The sequence below is a fragment of the Xyrauchen texanus genome, chromosome 47 (assembly GCF_025860055.1).
Source record: "Xyrauchen texanus isolate HMW12.3.18 chromosome 47, RBS_HiC_50CHRs, whole genome shotgun sequence".
Taxonomy (NCBI): Eukaryota; Metazoa; Chordata; class Actinopteri; order Cypriniformes; family Catostomidae; genus Xyrauchen; species Xyrauchen texanus.
This window is the reverse complement of record NC_068322.1, coordinates 14,633,090-14,645,645: the sequence shown is the minus strand read 5'-3', so window position 1 is coordinate 14,645,645 and position 12,556 is coordinate 14,633,090. Positions and strand designations below refer to the sequence as shown.

Genomic DNA, 12,556 nt, shown 5'->3' with positions numbered 1-12,556 from the left:
AGTCAATTTTTAATGGATGGGGCAGTAGAAATTACATCAGATCTGTCAGCAAGCCCACAGTTTGTGAATAAGAGCGCTGAATCTCATTTCACATGCAAAGAGGGTGTTTGGTCAGAGAGATGAGGGGAAAATGGTCAGAAAATAACTTCAGACCTTAGGGGGACTATGATATGACTCCATAATACAGATAATCTGTTACTTTTTGAGAAAACAGGTTTCAAGAACATGTTTAGTCTGCTTTAACTGTCCTGCATATTGATACATCTGCTGTAGCATTCTCTAAATCTAATTTCAGGGTGTTTTCTTCCACTCCTCACGTCAAACATATTCCACGAAGTGCCCCTTTGTGTTCACGCCTCCACTGGGGGAGGTGCTCTCATTACGTGCTCTCTCTCATTCAGTTTCATACCAGCAGATGAATACAGTTCCACTGCAGACCCCTGCTGTCACACTCCTACAGATCTAGCACAATTCTTTGCAAATTTCACAAGCTGTAAAATTACACGGCTGCCCCATTCCCCTCCTCTGCTGCTTTGACAGCTGGTAGGATGCTTGCTCATTCTTAATACTCATATCCATTAAATATGTTTCTAACTGTGGAAAGAGGATACCAAGTGTGAGCAAAAATAGATTTAAACATGAAACTTTGCATGGCAAACACTGATGTCTTCTCACCTTGGTATTGTTGAATTTGTCATTAGAGCAGGTGGCCAACAGGACACGTTGACCCGTGTTGGTGAACTGGCAGTGGTTTATCTGTTCGTCATGTTCCTCGGCAAACTCTCTGACCAGAGAACCTTGCTCAATATTCCACAACTACAACAAAACACACGGAGACATTTCTCATTGGCCTGACTGATTTCACACTACATAACCTTCTTAGAAAGCTATTATCAGCATGAGCGAGAAACTGAGACAGACCTTAGTCATCATGAAACGTTTGCAACCCGTTTTACTTCAATAAAGTGACATTTCCGAGTAAAACAGGAAATTCAACAAGAAAAAAAAAAAGACGGGACTTCATTTTATCCATCAGGTAGGTATTTGAGTGTGTTGTGAAAAGTGGGCGGTGGAAATTAAAGCAAACATGTGACATAAACCTGTTTTAGATGCTGTTATCACATTTTCATAAAAGATTGTGAACAGAAAATGTATTTTGAAAAAATGTGCAATGATTAATAGTATGCTCAATAAGACCGAGAATGTGTTTTAACAAAGTCAACAAGAACCAATCTAAATTTCAAGTTGTATTTTTGAAGTAGAGCTTATTAGTAGAAGTAGAAATGTTATTTCAGTGGGATTAATTATACAAAAAATAACGTGTTAAAAAAAAAAAATTGCACAATTAGTCATTCCCCAGAGAGAAGTAAAGAATATTCCTTCAATCAGAGCATTCTAGCTTTAAGTACCACCTGTTTTCAGCAGGGGACAGTAAGCGAAATGTCAGCTGTACAGGCAAAGCGCAACTGTACAGAGCAAGCCAAACTCAGACATGCACAAGATGAAAACACTTTCTTGCATATAAATACATCTGGACACAAATTCAGAATACAGGGATCTCGAGATGTGATTTTCAACGTTTCATGTTACGTTTCACAGCACAACTTGACACAGCAACTAAAACCATTGTTTATGACGTGATGCAATCAAAGTGAGACGCTCCTAAAGCGTCTGTCTGACACAGGTCTACGTTGACATGTCCATAGAAAAGTTCTTATAAATCTGTTTTAGACAGATTAATTAAATTGCAAAATGGATTACTTTGGACTGTAGGTCTATAGGCTTATTTTCAATAACATAGAAATATAAAATAGCCTTCTAAAGCCACTTTATTTATGGTCTTAAAAATGATTTTCTCGTCTGTCACAATAATGTAATAATTTTTTATTATTAAATATATATTATATTTATAAATATTTAAATATTAATTTATCCATATATCTAATTTTTGTTATTTGGGTGGCTTTTTCAGCAAATATTTATATATACACGATTCATTCTATTAATTAATTTGCATGTTAAGCAATTCATTTGATGAAAATTAAAAAAAAAAAAAACGACTGACAGCCCGAATTTAAATTCAACATGAACTCAAAATTGACTCAAATAACTTTCTTAATAAATGTCCCAAGGCTTACTGAGCAAGATTAACACAGCACAGTTCTGAAAAGGAAAACAAAACAACAAAATTACAAAACCAACTTTTTTTTTACTGCTGATATAACTAAGTTCACATGGGTGGGAAAAAATATCAACCAGTCATATCCAAGCACACTTTTCTGATCCAATCAAATCCCAAAGAATTAAATCAAGTCCAGCCCTGCATTGTTTCAAGCTCAATGTTCTGTTTCACTCAGAAATATCACATTATGGAAGTTAAATGCATTGCAAAAACTTTACATAGGCAAAAAGACACATACTGACCTTAACTTTCCTATCACTAGAGCAGGTTGCTATGTAACGGTTGTCAGGGGAGAAGGCACAGCAGAGAACATCATCATCATGAGCTTGTAGTTCAAGAAGCTTCTCTCCAGAGGTTGTCTTAAAAACCTATAGAGGACAGAGATGTGAATGAAATATAATATTTGACTTAAAGCAGTCAGATATTATTGTGTACAGAATGCCAAAAAGTTGAACAGCAGGACACAGTTGAATGTTTACCCGCAGAGTCTTGCTGGCCCCACAGGAGGCGATTTTGCTCCCATCTCTGGAGAAACAGGCATAATATAGGGACCCCTGGTGAGGATGAATGACCAGCCGAGACAAACTATCCTTACTGTTATTGTTCCTATGGAGGCAAAAATGAACACCATCTGCTTTCAAACAAAATCTAATCCACAAGAAACTTGCTATGAGTGTAAATGTTCAGCAAGTGATATGCATACACCCAGTCAAGATAGAGCTGCCCCCTAGTGGCTCTGTCCTGTGCCTGCATCAAGGCCTGCCTGTAAACTTCAGAGCAGGTGGGCTGAGACAGAGCCAGCTGCACCACGTCAGGAAACGGCCTCTGTTCCAGATGATGCCCATTCAGAGAGAGGAACTCCTGAAATTGCAGTCTCACCTCACTATTCTGTGCGCAAAACAACAGAATATTTAATATTAATCAACAAGTCACATTTGCACATCTTGCATCTGTGTTAGTACCATAAAGAATTTTGTTACCCATAAAATCTAAATGATTGGTTAGCATTTGGACAGCCAAACCTTACTTGGCCTCAAATAAGTATAAAAGGTCCTTAAGTGGGAATACTGTATGACAGTGATGGGTTTTGAAGTACCTCTTTGTCTAATATTTCACCATATTCCACAAAGTCATTGATGAGATGAGCAGATCCCATAATCTGAGCTTTGTCTCTGACCCAGTCCAAGGAAAACATAAGTGAAAAAAGCTCCTGAGAAAGAAAAGGAGGAGAAATAAAGAGGATTTAGCATGAATTAAAAATCCTACCAACTGTATGCTTCAAATGTCAGTTCAGGTCATTCTGTAGATTTACCTTAGAGAGGCCTGCTTTAGCCATGTGATATGGAAGAAAGTGATACCAGTACAAACACTCTTTATCTCCAGAGCTGGGTTTGCCTTTTTTATAGAACTGCTGGTATTGACGGACCATCTTTTTATGCAGTTCCTTTAAGAAATATTGTGTCACTTAAATACATTTTAAGTTTCTAATAATACTAATAGTAGTAACTTTTGTAATTCTCGATCAGAATGAAGATGATTAAATCATTGTAAGATTTAAAAAACAAAAGCAAAAGTAAAATCTCATGAAAACACATCCCTCAGAAGATGAGGAACATAAAATCACAGATCCTCTCCGCATGACTGTGTGGTATGAAAATGCAAAACTTTTCTTTGTTGGGTTTTCCAAAAATGGGACACATGACTTACGGTCAACTCATTGCGGTTCTGTTCAGTGAGAAAGTCCAGTTGCAGGTCGTGAAGGTAATAGAGGTACGGCCGCTGGTTACAGTCCCGAAATAGCAGAGATTTATTCACAAACTCCTGTAGGACGTCCTCCACCTCCTCCAACTCAAGACCCCACAGCACAGACAGAACCTACAGTTTGAATACAGTTTGAATATAGAACTTTCCAGCAAATCTTTCCAAATTTGCATTTGGCAGCTGTGCATGTTAATCAAATGAATTAAAGCAAATGTGTAATTTTTGTGCCTCTAGTGTCAAACAGAATTTCAGAAATGATTATCCCTTTCAAACAGGTTTCTCTGAACATGATCTGTCATTGGTTAGCTAAATAGAAAGTCCCACCCCAAACTCATGCCATTAATTGGGCCAGTGTTCCTTTGAAAGGATGCTCAAACAAACAAGAACAATATTTTGACAGCACCGCAGAAAGCTGTCAAAACTGGAAAGGAATTTAACATTAAAAAAATCTAAAATAAATAATAAATACACCAGCTTTAACACAACCAAACTATTTAGACAGCCCATTTAAAACACTACTTAAGTGGATTATAAAGAAATAATAAATAATTGATAGAGCATCTAAACAATTCATCACTTTAATAAATGGTGACAGTCATTTCGTGGCTGACCTTAGCAGGCACTTTGATGTCTTTCTGCATGACGCTCAGGTCTCTGTACAGATCTCGGTGTTCAACTTCCAGGACCTGCAGGCTGGCGTCCATGGCCTGATCCAGAGCATCATAGTCATAGGATGAAGACTTACGGATCCGCTTGAACTGCTTCATCTTCAGCTGCCGCAGATAGTAGCCCCAGCGGTCTGGAAACTCCCTCAACAGAGCTCCGATCAGAGACACCACCAGAGGAGAGCCTATAAAAGGAGAGATGTTTGCAGTTGGTGCACATACTGGATTGTTAGTGTAGCTTGCTATGGTAATTATTCAACTAGTCCCGCACCATTTGTGCTACAAACATGAAAGATTCCTCAAATTGTCTTGCTTGTTGAGTGCTATTTGTATGCAATCAAACTTACAATTTCACCGGTCAAAAGAATTCTCAGATTTACAGCAGGATCCCAAGCTATATCAAGGGCCACAATATCACAGAGACTTTAGGTTGGCCCTTTTCACTTGGGCCAGTAAGCAACCTAGCAACCACCCAAAACACCCTAGCAATGCCCTTGCAAATGCATAGCAACAGAAAGGCAAGCTCCAAAAACACTGTATTTTAGAAATCTAGTTTATTTAATCATTTTATTTAACAATTGGCATAATCTTCTTAAGTTGTGATTGAGTCTAATTATATAACAAATGTGTAAAATACAGTAAAGTGCACAAATATTGGAAAGATAACCAATAAAATGGACATAATGATACTTGATCAAAAAGACATGATTGGTCATCAAGTCCAATCATTTACCTGTAGATGACACTGAGTGAATGTGATATAAATGCATTTCATGAGAACTGGGTCATGTTTGCAAAGACCTTAGTGTTTATTTTTGCATAAAAAGGGTAACGCGTACCTTTGCATTCGCTGACAATACTGCGGGCCTGTTCTGGAAGTTTCTGTGGTTTCTCATTCACATACAAAGCAAGAACTTCCAGGGCTTTCTCCTCATCTAGACCATTATCAACTGGCACTTCAAACCTTTGACCTAAACACAAACAGAATGAAAGCATTAACTTGGATAAACTAATGAGGCTAAATGAATTATAGGGCAAGATAGCATCTCAAAAATCGCAGCACTTTGTTTATAGACAAAGAATTTTCTCTCTCATAGCCCAAGCTGAAAATAGCTTATCTCTTATGCCAGATGCAGGATCTGCTGTTCTCTGATACATATAATCTAATTTAGTTAAAAAACAAATGAACGGCCTTGGATTTAAAGCAAGTCTGAGAAACAAACAGGCAGAGGACTTTTATTCAAGAGCCACCATTCACTGTGAGCTAGTCTAGAATTAGTCTTGATCTATGCAAATTAGCTGCAGTATTGGCATGAACATGAACAAACTACTAACCACTAACTGATTCAGTCAGACCTCTATTCCGTGTGGTCAAGAGGACTCGGCACTGGATATCAAATGACCTGAGAGTAGAGCTGTCCCAAATATCATCCAAAATCAGCAGGGACCTGATGGAAACACACAAATGAAAGAAAATAAATAGGGGCTAATATGATTACGCAAATAAATGACATTGATAGAGTTCATATGCTGTCTGGCTGCAGACAAACTGTCCCTAGTGATCACCTGGGAAACCTGCGGAGCATTAGAAAACGTAGGCGTTCTTTGGCCTCTTCCACAGAGCAGGGTGGCCGCTGGCTGGCGTCCGAACTTTGACCCTGTTCCAAGCGGAAACACAGAGACTGCATCCTCACCAGCAGGTCTGCCCGCTCACACTGCCCAACAGAGAGCCAGTGAACACCATCCGGAAAACACTCTGGAGGATGGAGGAAAGAAGAGAAATGGATAAGCAAGAGCGCCGTCTTACTGAATATCATCGCATCTGTGATTCGGCTGTAGACACAAAGCTTCAGTCAGTAAAACAGCACAATTGTAAGTGTGACATTGCTTTTAAACAACAATTCTATAAACACAATGTAAATGTGGAGAAACATTTCGACACGATACACAAAAACATGGTAACCAGCAATTGTTACCTCAAGGTATTAAAGGAATATTCCAGGTTCAATACAAGTGAGGCTCAATCGTCAGCATTTGAGGCATAATGTTGACTACCACAAAAATGTATTTAGACTCATCCCTCCATTTCTTAAATTTTTTTTTAAATAAAAGCAGAAATCTGAGTTACAGTGAGGCACTTACAATGAAAGTGAATAGGGCCAATTTTTGGAAGGTTTAGAAAGCAGAAATTTGAAGTTTTTATATTTTATAAAAGCAGTTATATAATCCTTCTGTTAAATCTTTTAGCTGTGAAGTTGTTTTACGTAGTCAGATTTAATTACATTTTTTACTTGAATAAACCAAGAATATTTTAGATATTTTTCTTTTTATAGTGTATGGCCAGTTATTATTTGACATATCAGCAATCTCGGAATGACACTTTCCAATCAAGTTAAAGGACCGGAACAAACTATCATTTAAATGGAAACATTAATAAGAGAAAATGGACGCAAAAGTACATATATTAGAAACACCTTCTTTAATATCTCACAAAAGTCTGAATCAGTACCAAGTCATTACCCTTAATGAGAGCATGGTCTCGAACAGCTTCTGCAGCCATCACAGACTTCCCTGAGCCCGCCATGCCAAACACAGTGACCCAGCCTGTTGTGTCCTGCAGATGGTAGAGCTTCTCCCGGATCATGTTGAGAAGAGCGGGTCGGCTCACAAACACAACGGGTCTCTGAGGAACACCACCTTCACTCAGTATCAACTGGACTGGAATGCAGATGCAGTGAAAAGAGAATGTGTCAAGTACTAACCTACATAATGTTTTGCCTTTAAAGGGGCCATATCATGGAAAACATTAATTTTTTATTTTTTATCCCCTATTTGGAATGCCCAAATCCCAATGTGCTCTAAGTCCTCGTGGTGGTGTAGTGACTCGCCTCAATCCTGGTGGCAGAGGATGAATCTCAAGTTGCATCTGTATCTGTGACCGTCAATCTGTAGCTTGTTGAGAGTGTTACCACGGAGACCTAGCACGTGTGGAGGCTTCACGCTATTCTCCGCGGCATCCACACGTAACTCACCATGCGCCCCACCGAGAGCGAACCGCATTATAAAAGGAGGTAACCCCATGTGACTACCCTCCCTAGGTACCGGGCCAATTTGGTTGCTTAGGAGGCTGGAGTCACTCAGCACACCCTGGGATTCGAACTCGCAACTCCAATGGTGGTAGACAGCGTCTTTACTCGCTGAGCTGCCCAGGCCCCCTCTAGAAAACAGGATTTTACTTGTTTTTCTGAATTTGAATCTTCCAAATCCAACCTGATAAGTTAAGAAAACCATTCTACATAGGGGCTGCCATTTTAGAATCACATGTCCAGCTGAATACTACTCGCTTAATCTCAGTAGCCATTTCGTTATTGGACACTTTCGTTCTTGGATTAAATTAATCTTGACTGATTGTGAATAGTGAATTTCTACAATGGCATCTGTAGCTGAAAACTATTGATTTTGAATGATGCTGCAGCCACACCACTAGGTGTCACTGTAAGTCCAAGATGTCATGAACAAAAGGTTTCTGAGTGTACCTTTAAAACTCAATGCTAAAGAAGTGAACATGTGATGTTTAAAATAAATTAATCCCTTTAATAACTATCTACTTTGTTTTTTTAAGACTCTATTATGAGATCATCTCATTTTCATACACAATAAACATATTTTTAGACATAAGAACTAATAATTGCACAGACAAAGCTGACATCTAAACACTTTACATTTACATGCATGTCAGAGCACAATATCTACTGAACTGATTACCAGAGGGAGACACTCCATCTGCAAAGCTTCGCTCTCCTTCAGGGCTGAGCAGAGGCAGGTCATTTTGAAGGAGGCTGGCTAGATCTCCATAACTCTCTCTGATCAGAGCATTGTAGAAGGAGATGTAAGCCCTGTTGTCTTTCCTCAACAGCAACTCCAGTAGGGCAGCAGCTTGCTCCCTTTTAGTGGCCTGGAGAACCAGGGAAAAAAGCTTGACTGTCAAGTCTTTTTTTTTTATTATTTTGTAAAATTGAGCATGTTGTACTGTCAAAACAGACCTTGCTTAGCACTCTCTCTTCCTCGTCATTGGTCAAGACTCCATCGCTGATCATGTGGTCCATCAGGAAGGAGGCTTTGATGTCTTGCTCCAGAGTGGCTCTAAAGTGCAGCAGACAACTGCGAGCTCGTTCCTCCATCTCCACATAAGCTGCAGCTCACCTCGACAACCCTGCACTTGATTGACAGTTACAAGCAGGATATACAATCATAAAGGGAGGGAACACACTTCATAAATAAACATTTTATTTATTACACAAAAATAGCACAAGCACAGTTTACCAAGTTACACATTTTGCAATATTACATTTGATAGGTTTTAAATAATACATTAGATATGCCGTTTAAAATTATGTCAAACTTGGAGGATGTCCACAGTTGTAGTGATTAACTACACCTGTTTTTACTCTGCTAAGACACATGTGTGACACTCAATAACTGAGGGGAAAGCCACTGTACCTTTAAATATAATGCCATATACTTCATATGTGTTTATATATCATTTATATTTATATTATCTATATTCAAAACAGACCTGGCCTATTACATAGATATCTAGATGCTAAACTGCGTTAAGTAACATCCCTGCTTAGCCAGCTTTCTAAAACCAAAATTGAAACACAAGACAGGTCTATGTGAGTCTATTAAGACTTTCTAGAACTTACTAGAAGTAATAATAAACTTGGGTGTGTATATACTGTCATCAAAAACGAAACAAAAAAAGGTCTCTAATTTAACAAATAATGCAGGATGTTATTAACAATATGGTGCACGCGAATAAAAGTAAAGGTTAATATCATATTAGTTCGGCTAAGAGACTACTAGGACTTTTAATATTAAGGTTGACTCTGGTGTGGTTTATCAGCCCATTTCAATTACCAAATGTTTTCTGATCAGTTACCTAGACATGATGACAAATTAAATACAAAAATATATTAATAAACTAAATCAACATACTTACAGATATTGTTCCTCGCGGGGGAATTACTAAAATAAAGAGACTTCTTGACAAACTGAGGTCTATGACGTCAAGTAAGATATTTCAAAACATTCCAGTTGGTGAATTTCCGATTGTCCGCACCACAAATGCTGCGCTTCCTGCTTTTTAACCCAAACAACTTCCCCGGTGCGCTCTGACCAATAGAGGAACGCCATTTAGTCATGTGACCCTCCTGCGGTAACGCGGAGTTCATCTGTCTGTAACTGGGCAGACCACCAAATACTGAACAACACAAACACATGCACAGTCACTTCTCAATTTAGGTAAACATTGGCTTTTTCTCTGTGACCAAACTGAATACAATTTTAAATTATTTATTTGTAATCATCCTGCAGATATTGTTATTTGAATGCACAAATTCTCTCAGACCATTACGAAAACCTGTGTTTTGCATGTTACTTGTGTGTACTTTTTTCAGGATCAACAGCTATTTCTGTGGGGAATTCAAACGGCTGCAGCTCACAATGTGTTTACCTGTACATCAGGCGCAGGGTGCAGCTGTGCCGCTCAGGTGAGAGACGGGTTGTGGTCCCGTTCTGCTATGGATAGACGATGGATAGTCTATACTTGTATCCTAGTCCAACAGTGGCAGAACAATGATTCCTTCACTGTTTGTATGAAACATACCTGAGCCTTTGTGATACGGGCAACTTTACTTGATTTTTGAACTGCAGGACCAACATGAATAGAATGTATGGAAAAACAGAAATATTTTCAGATTCAGAAATCCCTAACATGATAAACATGCATTAAAATAGTCATGTCTTTAGTTTCTAAAGAGAAATGTGCTTTTCTACTGATTTGCGACATGTAAACCTCATGTCTGTCAATATTTCTGGCCTCGCTCGATTTAAATTCCAAAAGGCGGCAACACCTGCAGCATCAGAAATACTCCGATTCAACGTAAAGCTGGGTCACACTTAATTTCAAAACAACACATTTATTATTACTTAACTCATGATATAGGATTTAATTCAGCCCTTTGTAAAATGATCCTGAGCTGGCAGTTGGTCCTTATGAACTTGTAAAGCCACTCGGATAAAACAGACATAAAACGCTTATCTATGATCCTGTAAACACTACATGAATCTGATTTTTTAAAATAAATAAAAGGGTGACATAATTACATAAATGAAAAGATAAAAAAGATATTTTCAGGATCATAATGTATGAACCAATTATATTATGTGTAGGGTCTAAATTTCCCTTAATGCCGACTGAGAAAGTTTTTGTTACGCAAAAAAACATGTTCAAAACAATGCAAGGAATTTTTTGCAAAAATAAAAAAAACACTAAAAATGCAGGGTCACTTGGCACAATAAGGTGGTAGAGCAGTTGTTTGGTACATGGGCTTTAAAGGAATAATATACACAAAATTTGTAATTCTCTCATCATTTAGTCACCCTTATATCATCCCGTATGTGTATGGCTTTCTTTCATCGGTAGAACACAAATTAAGTATTAAGCACTATTTTTAGAAGAATATCTTTCAGCTAGTTTGGTCCATATAATGCAAGTGAATGGGTGCCAAAATTTTAAAGCTCCAAAAATCACATAAATCAGCATAAAAGCCTAATCCACATGACTCCAGTGGTTAAGTCCATGTCTTCAGAAGTGATATGATAGTTGTGGGTGAGAAACAGATAAATATTTAAGTCCATTTTTGCTAGAAATTCTCCTCCCAGCTCAGTCAATCTCCACTTTAACTTTCACTTTCTTCTTGTGTTTTTGGTGATTCACATTCTTTATGCATATCGCCATCTACTGGGCAGGGAGAAGAATTTCTAGCAAAATGGACTTAAATATTGATCTGTTTCTCACCCACACCTATCATAACACTTCTGAAGACATGGATTTAACCACTGGAGGAATAGGCTACTTGTATGCTGCCTTTATGTGCTTTTTGGAGCATCAACATTTTGGCATCCATTCACTTATGGATGAATATATGGACCAGAGCTGAAATATTCTTCTGAAAATCTTAATTTGTGTTCTGAAGAAAGAAAGCCATAGACATCTGGGATGGCATGAGGGTGAGTAAATGAGAACATTTTCATTTTTTTGTGAATTATTTCTTTAAGTAGCACATGGGGGCCACAATATCCTCCTTTTGAGATGCAGTGCTCCACATTGATTTAGTCATTGTATCTTTTAAGCCCAGAAATAGTTGTTCACATTCTAATGCATGATGCACACTTTTCTGAAGTTTGTGACTGGTGGAATATTCTGCTGAAGTATTGCTGTACAAATGTTGATACTTTTCTATCTTTATAAAGGCTAATCATAATTATAAATTATTTTAGCATCTCTACTTTCCTGGTAATTTATTATAAAAATTAACACAATCTCTATGTATACAATACAATCTCATGTATACATCAGGGGTCAGTATTATATACAAAAAAATAACAATATTATACATTTTTTTATTATAAAATGTATTCTGTTATATTAATACTTGTAAAGCTGCTCAAGTTATTCAGCCAAAAGCAGTGAGTGGTTTTCTCATTTCCTTGTTATTGTTGTTTGACTAATAGCCTTTATATGACATAGTCTACTATACAGTTCTCAATTCGTTTACATGTACATTTCAAGTCCAACATTTGATATGTCCAACAATATACGTTCACTTCAGACAAAACTGACTGCATTTAGTTAGTAAACCTACCAAAAATTACAAGGTAAACTTGTAGCTTATTTCCTTCACTGTAAAAAAAACAATCCTGTTAAAGTTACAGTAATAAATTGGCAGCTGTGGTTGCCAGAAATTCACTGTAAAAATAAATAAATAGGGTAACCATGTTTCAGGCTTTACGGGATGTAATTTTGATGCCTGTATATTTTACAGTGCATTACCTTTTATATTATTAAATTATATGAACTTAATACTTTAACCTTCTGAAACTG

General features: G+C 37.6%; 1 protein-coding gene across 2 annotated transcripts in view; it reads right to left on the bottom strand.

The window, feature by feature from the left end:
- LOC127639278 (apoptotic protease-activating factor 1) overlaps positions 1-9,754 on the bottom strand; it is a 40,372-nt gene extending 30,618 nt beyond the window's left edge. The window contains exons 1-15 of one of the 2 annotated variants that reach the window (XM_052121202.1): positions 9,611-9,754; positions 8,652-8,826; positions 8,374-8,563; positions 7,129-7,326; positions 6,175-6,364; positions 5,944-6,056; positions 5,448-5,579; positions 4,555-4,793; positions 3,890-4,057; positions 3,495-3,626; positions 3,279-3,392; positions 2,886-3,070; positions 2,662-2,788; positions 2,425-2,550; positions 676-816 (exon numbers count right to left, since the gene is read on the bottom strand). In XM_052121202.1, the coding sequence (XP_051977162.1) occupies positions 676-816; positions 2,425-2,550; positions 2,662-2,788; positions 2,886-3,070; positions 3,279-3,392; positions 3,495-3,626; positions 3,890-4,057; positions 4,555-4,793; positions 5,448-5,579; positions 5,944-6,056; positions 6,175-6,364; positions 7,129-7,326; positions 8,374-8,563; positions 8,652-8,789 (2,193 nt within the window). In that variant the 5' untranslated portion in view covers positions 8,790-8,826; positions 9,611-9,754. The remainder of the gene's footprint in view (positions 1-675; positions 817-2,424; positions 2,551-2,661; positions 2,789-2,885; positions 3,071-3,278; positions 3,393-3,494; positions 3,627-3,889; positions 4,058-4,554; positions 4,794-5,447; positions 5,580-5,943; positions 6,057-6,174; positions 6,365-7,128; positions 7,327-8,373; positions 8,564-8,651; positions 8,827-9,610) is intronic. The other variant, XM_052121203.1, reaches the window with a different exon arrangement.
- Positions 9,755-12,556: the final 2,802 nt, after the last annotated feature.